Source organism: Mandrillus leucophaeus, unplaced genomic scaffold, assembly GCF_000951045.1.
Source record: "Mandrillus leucophaeus isolate KB7577 unplaced genomic scaffold, Mleu.le_1.0 Scaffold1332, whole genome shotgun sequence".
Taxonomy (NCBI): Eukaryota; Metazoa; Chordata; class Mammalia; order Primates; family Cercopithecidae; genus Mandrillus; species Mandrillus leucophaeus.
The window spans coordinates 140,181-154,107 of NW_012101291.1; the positions used below are offsets into that span (position 1 = coordinate 140,181).

The 13,927-nt window shown below is 42.9% G+C and overlaps 1 protein-coding gene across 3 annotated transcripts in view; it reads right to left on the reverse strand.

Moving 5' to 3' along the window:
- The window catches only part of TEAD1 (TEA domain family member 1 (SV40 transcriptional enhancer factor)), a 273,827-nt gene that overhangs the window by 16,817 nt on the left and 243,083 nt on the right, over positions 1-13,927 (reverse strand). For all 3 annotated transcript variants that reach the window (XM_011973033.1, XM_011973032.1, XM_011973034.1), the window contains one exon: positions 1,949-2,089. In XM_011973033.1, the coding sequence (XP_011828423.1) occupies positions 1,949-2,089 (141 nt within the window). The remainder of the gene's footprint in view (positions 1-1,948; positions 2,090-13,927) is intronic.

Consider the following 13,927-nt stretch of genomic DNA (forward strand, 5'->3'; position numbering starts at 1 on the left):
AACTACAGAGAACATCCCTGACAACTTAGCTATTGACTAACATTGCCTAACACACATCTTCCACACTCCCAATCAGCCACAGGTAATTTTGCTTCCTCCTTCTTAGAGGAGAGGAGGTCATCTGGTTCCAGGTGTCCCAGCCATGTTTCATGATACTGCCACCTTCTCACCTCCTGGGCTTTCCAGACATTATGTTGAGCCAATTCCCCTCCTCCCAACTCATTTTTGTCCTCTGCTCTTCTGTTTATGTCTCCCTCTACTTATCCTAGGGCTGGTGGCTGCTCCCCAAATTTAATCCTCATTCCTGTGCCCTTTCTATTCCCTCTCTGCAGCGAGGTCTCCATTCCTAATCCTTAATGCTCAGGATTCCCAATTCATATTTCCAGTCTTTACCTGTCATCCAAGTTCTAGCCTTGCATCTATAATCATTACCTATACCCTCTTGAACACCTTATTTCCTTATCTCTACTAGTGGCAGTACCATCCTTCCAAGCATAAAATGTGAGTGTGACTTTTGACTCTTCCTCCTCGTTAACATCCAGTTAGTTTCTAAGTTCCATTCAAAACGTCTTACTGGATTCCCACTGCCACCACCGTGGGAAAGCTCATGACCCCTAAGCTTAAACTGTCCATCTAAGTCAACTCCCCTGGATCCTCTTCTGCCAGCATAACCTTTCCTCAACCACATTCTCATAAGGCCTGTCCAGTGCTCAGGGGGTTTGTGCTATTGCTATGAGGGCCTGCAGCATCCCAAATCCTCATTGCTTAGCCCAGGGTCTTAAGAAATAAACCCTTCTCCCTCTCTCCCTCCTCAGCACAAAGTCTTTGTACAGCTAAGGTGGGCTCTTGAACCTGAAAGGTCCAGGGCCACTGGCTTACTGAACATGGATCAATTAATTGGGTGATGGGTAGAAGACACTAAAAAACACAACCTTTAAGAAATGCCAACAACAAACATTATTCTACAGAGCAACTCACCCTGATGAAACAAAAATACATCTTTTTAAAGGGAGGACGGTATGAAACATAAAAGCCGTAAAAAGATATTGGATCCTAATATATAATAAACTCTATCTAAAACAATTAAAGGCAAAGGCAGTGGAAATGGCAAAAGCAACAATATCCAACTCAAGCTGTCATGGTTTCAGAGGGTAGGTGCCAATCAGCTGAGTACCACCTTGACATCTATCTACAATGCCTGGGAGTGCCCTTGGACCTAGGGGTTAGGTGTAGAGAGGGCATCATTCTGAGTGGCAGGGCCTATCTCCACCCAGCTTTCATGCCAGGCTACCCCACAAGGCCTCACGCAGAGGTGCACAGCACTGGCTCAGCAGGGCACAGCCGACTCCAGACACAGTCAGAGGACTGGCACGGGACCTCCTATTTGCTTCCTTTCAGGTGCTTCCAAATCACTTCACCTTTTTAGAAGTAACAGGAAAAGAAGTGGGAGAAAGGAGGAGAGTGACATGGTTTGGCTGTGTCCCCAACTGAATCTCACCTCGAATTGTAATCCCCACATGTCAGAGCAGGGGCCTGGTGCCAGGTGATTGGATCATGGGGGCGATTTCTCCCATGCTGTTCCTGTGATACTGTGGGAGTTCTCACCAGATCTGATGGGTTAAAAGTGTGTGGTGGTTCCCACCCACCTTTCTCCTGCCGCCATGAGAAGATATGCCTTGCTTTCCCTTCACCTTCTGCCACCATGATTCTAAGTTTCCTAAGACCCCCAAATCATGCTTCCTGTTAAGCCTGTGGAACTGTGAGTCAATGAAACCTCTTTTCTTCATAAATTACCCATTTGCAAGTAGTTCTTCATAGTAGTGTGAGGTAATACAGAAGGTAAGAAGGAGACATCCAAAAAAGTACAACTCTCTGCCCCAAGGAAGGCTTAAAGGAAGGCAACAGTCTGCCCTTGAATGAAGTTTCCAGTATACAGAGGCCAACTTACCTCTACTTTTTCTACTACTTGCTTCCCAAAGGAGCAAACTTTGGTGGAACAGGTGACTGTCATATTTTCAGAACTCTCGTACTGACTGGTTACACCATAAAAAGCCCCAGCATCATCTTGAATATTGCAGTTTAAATCAGCCTGTTGAAAAGGAAATGGAGGTGTGGGTTATTCTCTCATCCCAGGAGTCACGGCACCGAGCAGTAACTTTCAGGGTAAGACATCCGCTTGGCTGAATGAAGTCGGCTGGCTTGGGAAGGTGATGCTCATCTAGAAACAAGTTCAATACTCATCTGTCATTTTTTAAAGAGGTTGCTGATTTGGGCAGTCCTCTCTTGAAATGACAAGCTACATGTATCAATTTTGTTTTACTTTCTTGCATTCAGTATCAGAATAACACTATGTCCTTGCAATAAAAGATCCACAAGGTCTTTGAAATATGCACAGAAAGCAGGATATTAATTGGATTCATATTCACTCATCTTTAAAGATATTAAAAAAACCAGGAGACTGCAGTTGACTAGCCATTTGTCATACATGTACAAACAGAAACTTTCTTAAAAATTAGAATATCTGGAGGGGAAATGGTTCCTATTAAAGATTGACTTACAAAGATGTTAAATAATGAGCATAAGTTGCCATTCATTTAACACATTTTTATTAAGTACCTACATGAGAGGTTCATGCTAGACAATGTACAGGTTTTGCCTACAACTGGTTACATAAAATAACTATCATTCAGATAGAAAATAAGTATCATGTCAAAGGTACTTAGAGTTCCAGCAATGGAAGGTATGACTTTCCACAGGGGGTCTCAGTTCAAGAATGATTTAGACTGGCACATGCAGGGAAGGCTGGGGGTACAGTACAGGCCAAGCCCTGGAGTGCTGCATTCTAGCTTCTGTGCATGGATTAAGGACCTCAGACTGGGACTTTGGAAGTGCAGCCTGGGCACAGGTTATGGAGGCTAAAAAGGCAGTATAGATTGTATTCTGTAGGAAACAGATACCCCTTGAAAGCTTGGGTGCCCTTCAGACAGAAATGTCTTCAGCAGGATGCAGTGGCCATTGGAGAGGAGAAACTGGCTGCTGCAGCGTTTGATCACTGCAGTGGTCTGAATGTGCCCCCACTAAATTCATGCATTGGAAACTTAATCCCCAGTGCAAGAGTGTTGGGAGCTGAGGCCTTTTGGGATGGGTTTAGGTGTTGAGCCTCTGCTCTTGCATATGGGTTAATGCTGCTATAAGTAGGGCTTTCAGAAGTAAGCTGGCTCTCTTTGGCCCTTCATCTGCCTTCCACCAGATGCTGCAGACTTGCTCTTCGACTTCCCAGCCTCTAGAAATGTGAGAAATGAATTTCTGTTCTTTATAAATTACCCCAGGCTGTGGCATTCTGTTGTAGCAGCACAAAACAGACCAAAGACAGCCACAGAGTAATAGCTGCCTTCCCTCAAATATCTACCAACCCCCTGCTCCGCATCAGGCACAATGCTCAGAGCTGGGGATAGAACAAGCAAAATCTGAGCCAGGACCTGCTCTCGTGAGCTTACAATTAAGCGAGGAACACACCACACAGAGCTAAGCACCAGGGAGAGAGGTACGGGGGGACATGAGCACAAATGGTGAGGAGTGCGCTTCCAGGGTCAGAGGCGCCTCTAATGATGATGCAACTCAGATCCCAAGAAAGAAGACGAGGCTTAGGCAAGAGAAGCATTCCATAAGAGAGAAGAGGGTGTTCAAAGGGCACACAGCCAGAAAGAAGGACTAAAGAGAAAGCAAGAGACAGAGGATGGCAGGAGAGCTGGAGAGGTGGGAGGGCTTGGGTCTAATATCCTGAGACCAAAGGACACAGTGAGCAGACAGTCCTGGAACAGTGGAACAGTGACAGGGCACAACCAGCTCCGCTTTTCAAAAAGGCACCTCTGACCACAGCTCGAAGAAGACTCCAGAAGAGAGCAGAGAGGATGTATATATATACTAGGAGGCCATTACAGCAGTCCAAGCGAGAGATGATAAATGTGGGCTGCTGTGGTGGGTGTTGAAGCAGAGGTGCGTGGATCTGACACTCAAATGAGATTTTATATTTTGTGAGGTTTGGCACTATTTTTTTTTTTTGTTTGAGACAAGGTCTGGCTCTGTCACCTAGGCTGGAATGCAGTGGTGCGAGGCTCACTGCAACCTCCGCCTCCCAGGTTCAATGGATTCTCCTGCCTCAGCCTCCCGAGTAGCTGAGATTACAAGCATGTGCCACCACGCCCAACTAATTTCTGTATGTCTAGTAGTGACAGGGTTTTGCCTTGGTGCCTAGGCTGGTCTCGAACTCCTGGCCTCAAGTGATCTGCCCACCTCAGCCACTCTAAGTGCTGAGATTACAGGTGTGAGGCACCATATCGCACCAGATTTGGCAGATTCTGACTGGCTAATTTTTATACCTTAACAGGCACTAACCACTAAGACCTGAGTCATCATATACTTAAAAATAAATATCTACATTTAAATTTCCTTTTTCAATTGGTTATTAGGAAAATGTGCATCTCCTTAGGCAAAACTTCCTGCTTTCTGTCTACAAATAAAGAGAACCATGTACTCCACATTCCCCTTTTCACCTTATGTGCCAAGAAATTCAAAGCTAAATTCAGAGTTCAACTACAGTAATTAACTTGCCTCAGGTGCTTCTAATAGCTACTAACAGTCAAGGTACAGCTCCTTTTACTGGTTTCCAACCTGCTTTAACTTGTACTTATCCGGTTTTACGTTACCCATAAATGTAGTGAGCTTTCTCACATTCTGCTTTTTGTATTTTATGGGATATAAATCATAAATAAATAAAAATACCCAGGTGTGCATTTTTCTCACATTCAAAGGTTTTAACATTTGGCTCCACAAAAGAGCAGCTCAGCAAGAAATCATGCATGTCTTTCCCTAACTGAGATCAGCATCTCAACTCCCAAGGCTGAAGGGGCCCCTGGGTCTAACTGAGCTCCAGCCTCCAGGGAAGAAGGGCTACCATACACCTCAGGCACACAGGGGCTCTGAACACTGGAATTCCCATCGAGCTTTCAACATGGTGGTGTTACCTTTAAGAACTGCCACTGCCTTGCTTTGCTACCACCTCAAAATACTTTGCTGTGAAAAGCAGCTCAGGTGCTTTACGGTGGCAGGATTAACGCTGTTACTATTATGATGGAGCTTGTGCCAAAACGTTCCAGATTTTTTTTTTTTTTTTTTTGAGATGGAGTTCTGCTCTTGTTGCACAGGCTGGAGTGCAGTGGCGCGATCTCGGCTCACTGCAACCACTGCCTCCTGGGTTCAAGTGACTCTCCTGCCTCAGCCTCCTGAGTAGCTAGGATTACAGGCAGGCACCACCGTGCCCAGCTAATTTTTTTGTATTTTTAGTAGAGACAGGGTTTCTCCATGTTGGTCAGGCTGCTCTCGAACTCCCATTCTCAGGTGATCCGCCCACCTTGGCCTCCCAAAGAGCTGGGATTACAGGCGTAAGCCACCGGCCTGGCCCAGCATTTTTTTAAAAAGTAAAAACATGCATGTGGTAAAGAGGGGGGAAAAATAAAACTATAAAATGGGAATGAACCCAAAAATTTGCCAACCTCCCTAAGGGTAACCAACGTTATCCCTTTCTCAAGTATCCTTTCAGAGACATTCAGCACTTAGGCATTCAAGCATTCCAATTCCTCCTTTATCACACAAATAGTAGCACATTATATTAATTTTTCTAAAACCTGGCATTATATATACCTAGGCATCTTAGAACTCATGTAGTACTAATATGGAATTTCAGTATTATAAAGTACAGCCATTTAAAATAATGAACAGTTACACTTTCTAGTGGCTGCGCATACTGTTCTATGGCACAGATACACCATAATTTAATACACGCTCTACTGATGAATATCTACGATGCTTCCCAATGATGCTGCAGTAAGTTTATGTTGAGCAGAAAAGGTGTATTCAAAATTATTATTTTTCTTTCTTTCAACTTTAAATTCCCAGCTTTGAAAAAGAGTCTTCATGTGCTATAAATACACTGTGAGCTAATGTTGTACTAGTTGATTTTGATTAATCAAGTTGTTCTGAAAGACTAGTAAATAATCAAATGTAGTCTAGCAAGCTGGGTGTGGTAGAACACCTGTAGTCCCAATTACTCGGGAGGCTGAGGCAGGAGGCTTGCTTAAGCCCAGGAGTTTGAGACCAACCTGGGCAACACAGCAAGACCCTATCTCTAAGCAGGGGGGAAAGCAGTCTAGTGGTTTTGGTGTACAGAGTGGACTATGGAAGGGAACACAGTGAAATAAGCCATTATGTGTGGGGGACGGGGGGGTCACTGGGAGAGTAAATAGATTTTTAAAAACTGTCAACCTTAACTTAAAACATACAAAATAATCTGTCAATATATATAATTTTAAAATGTTAACTAAGTTTAGAATGGTATTATTCACCATGATGTTAGTAAAACTGCTGAATACGTTCACAACTGTTACGGTTCTGTCTGTGTGAGGTTCCACGCTTAAGTAATGCTGGTAAAGGCAGCTGTCCCACAGCAGCGGCACACCTAGCAGATCTGATACATTTTTAAGACTGCCTACCCTTATTTGACAAATGATTTTCAATAATAACCAGCACTCTACTTCAGCTATTTAAAATTTTAAACATAAAAATTCCAAAAGCAGAAACAGAGACTGAGGGAAGGGAAAAAAAAGTTCTGTTTCCTCATCTTCATAATCATTCTACTATTGTTGCTCATTGACAAATCTGTTTAACTACTGGAACAAGTAGCACCATGGGGACTGTGGACTCAGACTGCACCCGAAATGAGTACAAGGCTGGGTCCGCATGTGTTACTAAAGGAGAATTAATATAACGGATAATATGTATGGTAATTTGAAGCATATAGATGTTTTATATATAAAATAAAAATTCACCATTATATGTTGTATACGTACATATATAAAAAATAAAAATTCAGCTGGGTACCGTGGTTCACACCTATAATCCCAGCACTTTCAGAGGTTGAGGCAGTAGGATCGCTTGAGCCCAGGAGTTCAAGACTAGCCTGGGCAACATAGGGAGATGCCATCTCTACAAATAATTTTTTTTTTTTTAATTAGTCGGGCATGGTGGCATGTGCTGGTAGTCCCAGCTACCTGGGAGGCTACAAAAGGAAGCTTCCTAGAGCCCAGGGGTTTGAGGCTGCAGTGAGCCACATGATTTGTACCACCGCACTCCAGCCTGGGCAACAGAACTAGATGCTGTCTCAAAAAAAAAAAATAATTAAAAAAATTGAACACTAACTTCACCAATTATTTAGGACTCAGGCCAACGAAGGAGGTTTTGTCAGTTAATATGGTGATAATAAAAAGAAAACTGATTTTTTAGACGGTTTTGTCACTGTCGTAAATTCCTTACAGCCAAGCAACATCCTTATTGTTTGCAGCTGGGGCAGACCGTGCCTACCACCTCACCATTGGTTTACCATTATCTCTTAGAACTCCCCAAACGACTTTAATATAGCTTTCATTTGGAATGGATGATCTGTAGTTACAATGACAGAATTATTCAAAACAAAGTTATTAAAGAATACCCAACCTACCCTCAGAAACCATCCCAACAAATTACGTGTTTTAAAGTCGTCAAAGTTACCATTTTTACATAAAATTAAAACATAACATACATTCAGAGAAGTAAACAAATTGGAAGTTTACAGCTCGATTAATTTTCATCAAGTGATCCAGCACCCAGATGAAGAAATGGAAGTCCCTCTCTCCCCCAAATATCCTTCCTTCTAGGCACAATAATCCATACACCTTGCCAGTGTAACCATGATCCTGAAACATTACACATTAGTTTTGTCTGCTTTCTGAACTTTAAGCAAGTGGAACTAAACAGGGTTTACGCTTGTGTTTAGTTTGTTTACTCAGCATTTGATTTGTGAGATTCAACCACATTGTTGTATATAGTTCATTCATCCTCATTACTGCAGAATATTCCACTGAATGAAAAATGCCACAATCTATCCACCCTATTACTTAGGGACATCTGCAAGGCTTCCAAATGGACCTATTACGAAGAGTGCTACTATGAACGTTCTTGAATATGCTTTTGATGAACATACGGATGTGCTTCTATTGGGTGTTCCTAGGAGTACAATTGCTCAGTCATAGAGTCTATGTGCATTTTATCCTTCATTTAGATAAGAGGTAAGGAGAAACAGTCTGAGAAAATTCTCTATTTAATTATTAGTGTAAATTTAAGAGATTAGATTTTAAAAGGCTTCCCAACTAACAGTAAATAACCAATTTGCCATTATAACTGCTTTGTAATTACCCTTGAACATAGAAAATAATTATGTAGCTATCCAACCATATCACAAATGCTCTTCAGGAATTTTCTAGGAGGAAGTAATGATGTAAAATATAATTATCTGTCAGCTGATAGTGTTATGGCTATTCCAGAAAGAAATGCAGTCACTGAACTCCCATGAAGCAAAGACTAATATCAAAGAATGTTAGCATTAAGTCAACAACAAAGGAGTCTGGGATTTGCAGAGTTCATTATCTACCCTACTGACACGTCCCCCTCCCAAATGAAAATCACTCAGGTGGAAAGCAAACCTATTTCATGTAGTTCTGAAAGCAAGAAAATGAGTTTAAAAAAATGTACCACTATCAGAGATACAAACTATTTCTGCCTAAGCAGCTTTTACCTAACCACAGGATATTTTCTAAAAGTAAATAAAAACAAAAATCCAAGAAGCAGTTGAAAACTAGCAAAACTTATCTTTCCAATAAATTCCAAAGTCAAACCATATCCCATCTTCTGGGCACAAGCTGGCCAAAAAGGCTGGTCACGGGCCAGATTCTGCAGTGTTAAAAAACAACACTTAAAAATATGGCTGGGGAAGTCCAGGCAAATGAGCGCTTCTAAGAAATCTTCTTCCTGTTTGCTCTAGAAACAGAGACCCTAAACTCTAAGCTGAAACTTAGTTCAGAGGTCAACTCTCTCCTACTTCCAAAAGCAGAAATCCTTTCCACAGCATCCTGATCTGCACTGCCTTAAAGCTAAATACTGTCAGACACAGGAAAACCACTTCAATAACGCTGCTGGGCCAGGCACAGTGGCCACTTACGCCCAGGAGTTTGAGACCAGCCTGGGCAACATAGCAAGACCCCATCTCTATTTATAAATAATTTTTTTTCTATTTATTAATAATAATAATAATGTTGCTGGACAGTCTTAACTGTTAGATAATTCTTTTTTCTGTTATATTAATTTTCTCTACTACAAATTATCACAAATTTAGTGGCTTAAAACAAGACAAGCTAATTATTTTATATTCCTGTAGGTCAGAAATTTAATTCAGCTCTCAGCCAGCTAAGATCAAGGAACTAGAAGGGATGCAACTCCTTACTAGACAGAGGCTCTGAAGAGGGTTCTGTTTCCTTGCCTCTTCCAGCTTCTGGGACCACCCACATTCCTTGTCCAGGAGCCCCTTGCTCCATTTTCAAAGCCGGAAACACCAGCCGAATCCTTCTCACATGTCAACTGTCATCTCTCTGGATGTCTTCTTTTGTCTCCCTCTTCTGCTTTTAAGGGACCTTGGGACCACACTAGGCCCACTTAGATAATCCAAGATATTCTATCTGCTGATTAACAACTTTTAATTCCCCTTTGCCATGTAATGTACCATTATCCACAGATTCCATGGCTACAGATGAGGCATCTCTGGGGATCCATGATGCTGCCTATTACATCTGTTAAGTTGAAATGAGCTCCTCTGTAACTTCCATCCAGAACTTCAGGTACCACAGACCTAAGAACACTTCTGTAACAATTCTGCAGTTCTCTTTCCTTTCCTCCTTAACTTCACCATTCCTCTCCTCCTCCTCACCCACATAGTTCTTCAGGTTCTGTTTGCTTCCCAAGATTCAAGTTTTACATTTACTTTTTTAAACTCTGTCCAAAGTTCACTCCTCCATTCATCCCATCCAGTCTGACACTGGTCCAGGCGTCTGTGAATGCTGCCTCTCATCTGTCATCTCATCTCAGACACTGGACTGACAGCACAGGCAGCAGAAGTGAGGGATTTGGAATCACTTTTTGGGTCTCGCTTTTCTCATCTTTAACCACAGGGAAGATGACCTGTTTCCAAAGACCACGGTGGTAATATGAGGAGATAATGCATATGAAATTCATCTGCAATCTATAATGTACTATAAAAATTACAGTCATTAACAATACCTATAATCACTCCTGTTCACTTGTCAATTTGAAATATTGACCACGATAGAGATGAAGATGGAGCCTTAAGTCACATCTACAGATACCTTACCTCAACGAGACAAGAGTTTGTGATCAATAAACACAATAAAGACTGTCACCACGGAGCCAGTCTTGGCCCCAAGCCACATTTGTCGGGTGTGTGGCACAGATGCAACACTGGCTTTTTCCAAACAGAAAAATTACGACTTTTTCTGGTTTGTGTTTATGATGGGTCTTATGTATTGAGTACAACAGCTCAAACAGGTACTAAATTATCTTTCTCACAAAGGCATGATTAGACATGTTATAGAATTCTTTCTGGGAATAAAAAAAGGCACCATTAACACATGTGCGTTGAGTGAATTAAAGACTTTAAGGTCTATTTGTGGGCAAGTCCTGAAAAACAACAAAAAGTCAAAGCAGAAGTAGGTTTGAATGATGGGCAGAGGAAGCGGATAGCAACAGAAAACAAAAATACACCCCATCAAAAGCTTCCAAATTCTTTCCCAAATCATCCTTCTCTTACACCCATTACTTCCATAACTGAAACAGTTTAAGTCCCCAGATAAGAGTCTGGATTGGTTTCTCCTCTATCACCTCTTACTCAGTAAGCCCATTTATTCATAGATCTGTTCTCTTTTTTTGAGACAGAGTCTCACTGTGCTGTCCAGGCTGGAGTGCAGTGGCACAATGTCGGCTCACTGCAACCTCGACCTTCTGGGTTCAAGTGATTCTACTGCCTCAGCTTCCCAAGTAGCTGGGATTACAGATGCACGTCACCATACTAATTTTTGTATCTTTTAGTAGAGAATGGGTTTCACTATGTTGGCCAGGCTGGTCTCGAACTCCTGACATAAAGTGATCCACCTGCCTCGGCCTCCCAAAGTGCTGGGATTATAGGTGTGGGCCACCATGCCCAGTCATCCTGGAGCTGTTTGGTTTAATTTCATGTTTTTGTCTTTTGGGAGTAAATATGAAAAATGCAACACTCTCCAAAGATTGACCCTTCCCATTTCAAGGGTAAGGAAGAATGAGGCCTCGCCCAAGTATGTGGGATCTGAAGTCCTTGGAGGCGGGTGTTAGGCCAAGGGACAGAGTGGATCATCCCTGCAAAACCTCTGTCCTCTGGAGACCTGGTTGTGGGGGCAGGAGGATTAGGAAGTGAAGGCTGCTTCTGCCCAGTGAAGAATGGGAGTGAGCAGCTCACACGGCAGCAGCATTTGGCAGATGACAACAACTTTGTCATAAGCTTCACTGGGGAAAAGCCTATTGGAACAAAGGCAAAGAGATAACCTCTAAGGCACGAGGCAGGGGCACAGCAGGGGCACAGGGTCAGGAGAAGGCTGTGGACCTTCCTTTCCTATCCAGAGGGCTTGGAAGAGCTGCAGAGAATGACATGATTGCAAAAATGAAAACATCAAGAGGACGGTCCCCAACCAGAGACAGTCTAATAGGCACTGATGGTTGCAACAAGACGCTGGCATTTTAAAACACTACTTTGAACCTCTCCTCTTCATCCTCTCTGAGCAATGATCAAAGAACCAAGATTTCAAATTGTGAAGCAATTTTTTCCAATGGTAGCATCTGGCTCCTTGGCAGGCAGTGCTGGGAGCTGGGCCCTGTGACGGGCAGCCATCCAGGCCTGCCACATGGTGAGGCTCGACCAGGCAGGGCACGCAGTGCGGCACTGCAGCTGCTCCCACAGGCACCAAAGGACAATCGCTCTGCACTGGGCCTGGAGCTGTGGGGCAAAAGTGCCCCTAGAGGCAGCACTGTCATGCGGGGGTCTGGAGAAAGCTGGCTGCTCTCAAAGGCTCCTCACCCTCTCATTTGCATGCATCTGCATCCTGGCTAAGACCCTTGAAGTCCGTCCCATTGACATTCAGAGGCTTGGGGTGGGTAGGGAAGCTGGGCCAACTGTGAGACAGCTCCCCAGCAAGGAAGCCTGCATTTAGGGGGAGTGAAGGAGCTGCTCTCAGAAAAGAGAGTCTTTGAGTGTGTTCACTTCGGCCCTTATGCCCTGCCCAACCCAATGATGAGACAGCAGCTGTAGCCTGCCTGCCACAGCTGTTTTAAATAAGAATAATAGGAATAAACTCAGCCACGGCTCTTCAAGTTACTTCCCGCTAATTATGGCATATATTTACATCTACAAAATAGAAGATTTTTAAAAACACCACCAAGGCCCCCTTTATTGTGCAGATTGGCACCCCTATTTGAATTTCATAAACATTTAGTACTTCAAAGAATCTTAAAAGCTTGCTCTAATTATGATATGCAGTAGTTGAAAGGCTGCCTGTCTGCACTGCAAATTCCTACAAATACCAGCATTCGGTTTTTCAAAAATTCAATTAATATCACCCACACAACTTCAGGTGACCGCCAGTGGCAACTTCACATAGTGGCTAGGATGAAAGAGTCGGGTCTCAGCTCCAACTACAAAGCAGCTACACGGGCCAGTTCTTTCCAATAGAGGCAAGTAATGAGTTCTGGGTGCCCAGCTGAGCTGGCCCGAAACCCTTCTCATTCATCACGTGTGTGAACACTGGCCCAGACACCACCTTTCCCAGGAAACAGGACCTTTTTATGGTTTCAAGGTTTTGTGCATGAAAAGTTTTTCATAGAAAAACAATAACAACTCCAAACCAATGATACGTAAGTGAACTAACAAGTGCAGAGTTGCCAGATAAAATAGGGAACCCAGTTCACTCGCATCTCAAATGAACAGCTAATACTTTTTCAGTACATATGAACATATGTGCCAAATACTCTATAGGACATGCACACCAAAAAAGTATTCATTGTTTACTTGAAATGCAAAGTTAACTGGGCAACCTGCTAAATCTGACAACTCTACTATCAAGAAACCTTTACTACGAAGAATAAAAACTGAGACTTACCCTCAAATTTTAATTGCTGTAAAAGGCATCATATGTCCAAGATACTTTAGGTAGGGAAAATGAAGTTGCAGGAAACACTTAGAGCATAATCCTTTTTTAGTAAAAACAAGTGATGTATATGTGTATGTATAATGTTTGTAGAAACATATGTAAAAGTCTAAAAGGATGCGTTCCAAATTTTGGGATCTGGCTGACCACAGGCATGCATGTGTGCAAGGAGGATCTCACTTTTTATTCTATATTCCTTTCAACTGCTCAAACTATTCATAACAAACCTACATTACATTTTTAATTTAAAAAGTAAATTAAAATGGGGTGGACTTGGGGGTAGGAGGTACCGTGGATCTTCACCTGCACATGGAGAGGTGATCTCTCACACCACCAAGGGCCTAGGTTCAGTTTTATGCAACTGACTGAGATCCCTGAAGTGTCCAGTTAATTCAACTATGCCTTGCAAAACTGGGTCTGAAAATATGCAGCTACCCCGACTATGCCACATCAATTCTTTCCTTCTCAGGTTTTTCTTGAGGTGAAATGGTAACAGTGACAGCATGAATCAAGCTAATCGTGGCAGCAGCTCGGGTGGGATCGTGGCTTAGCATCTCAGTCTGTAGTCACAGAAGGGAGTGGAATTAAATGGCCCCAGAAGGAAGGGACAGACCCCTGACCTGGGCTTTCTTAGCAACCACAGAGCCGAAGGACCCAGGACAGAAAGTCTCGTAGGAATAGCTATTGGAATGAATTCCTTCATGAGGTCACGACAACTCCCAATGCAAGAGATTCTGCCCAGAAGCCCTGAAGATTTA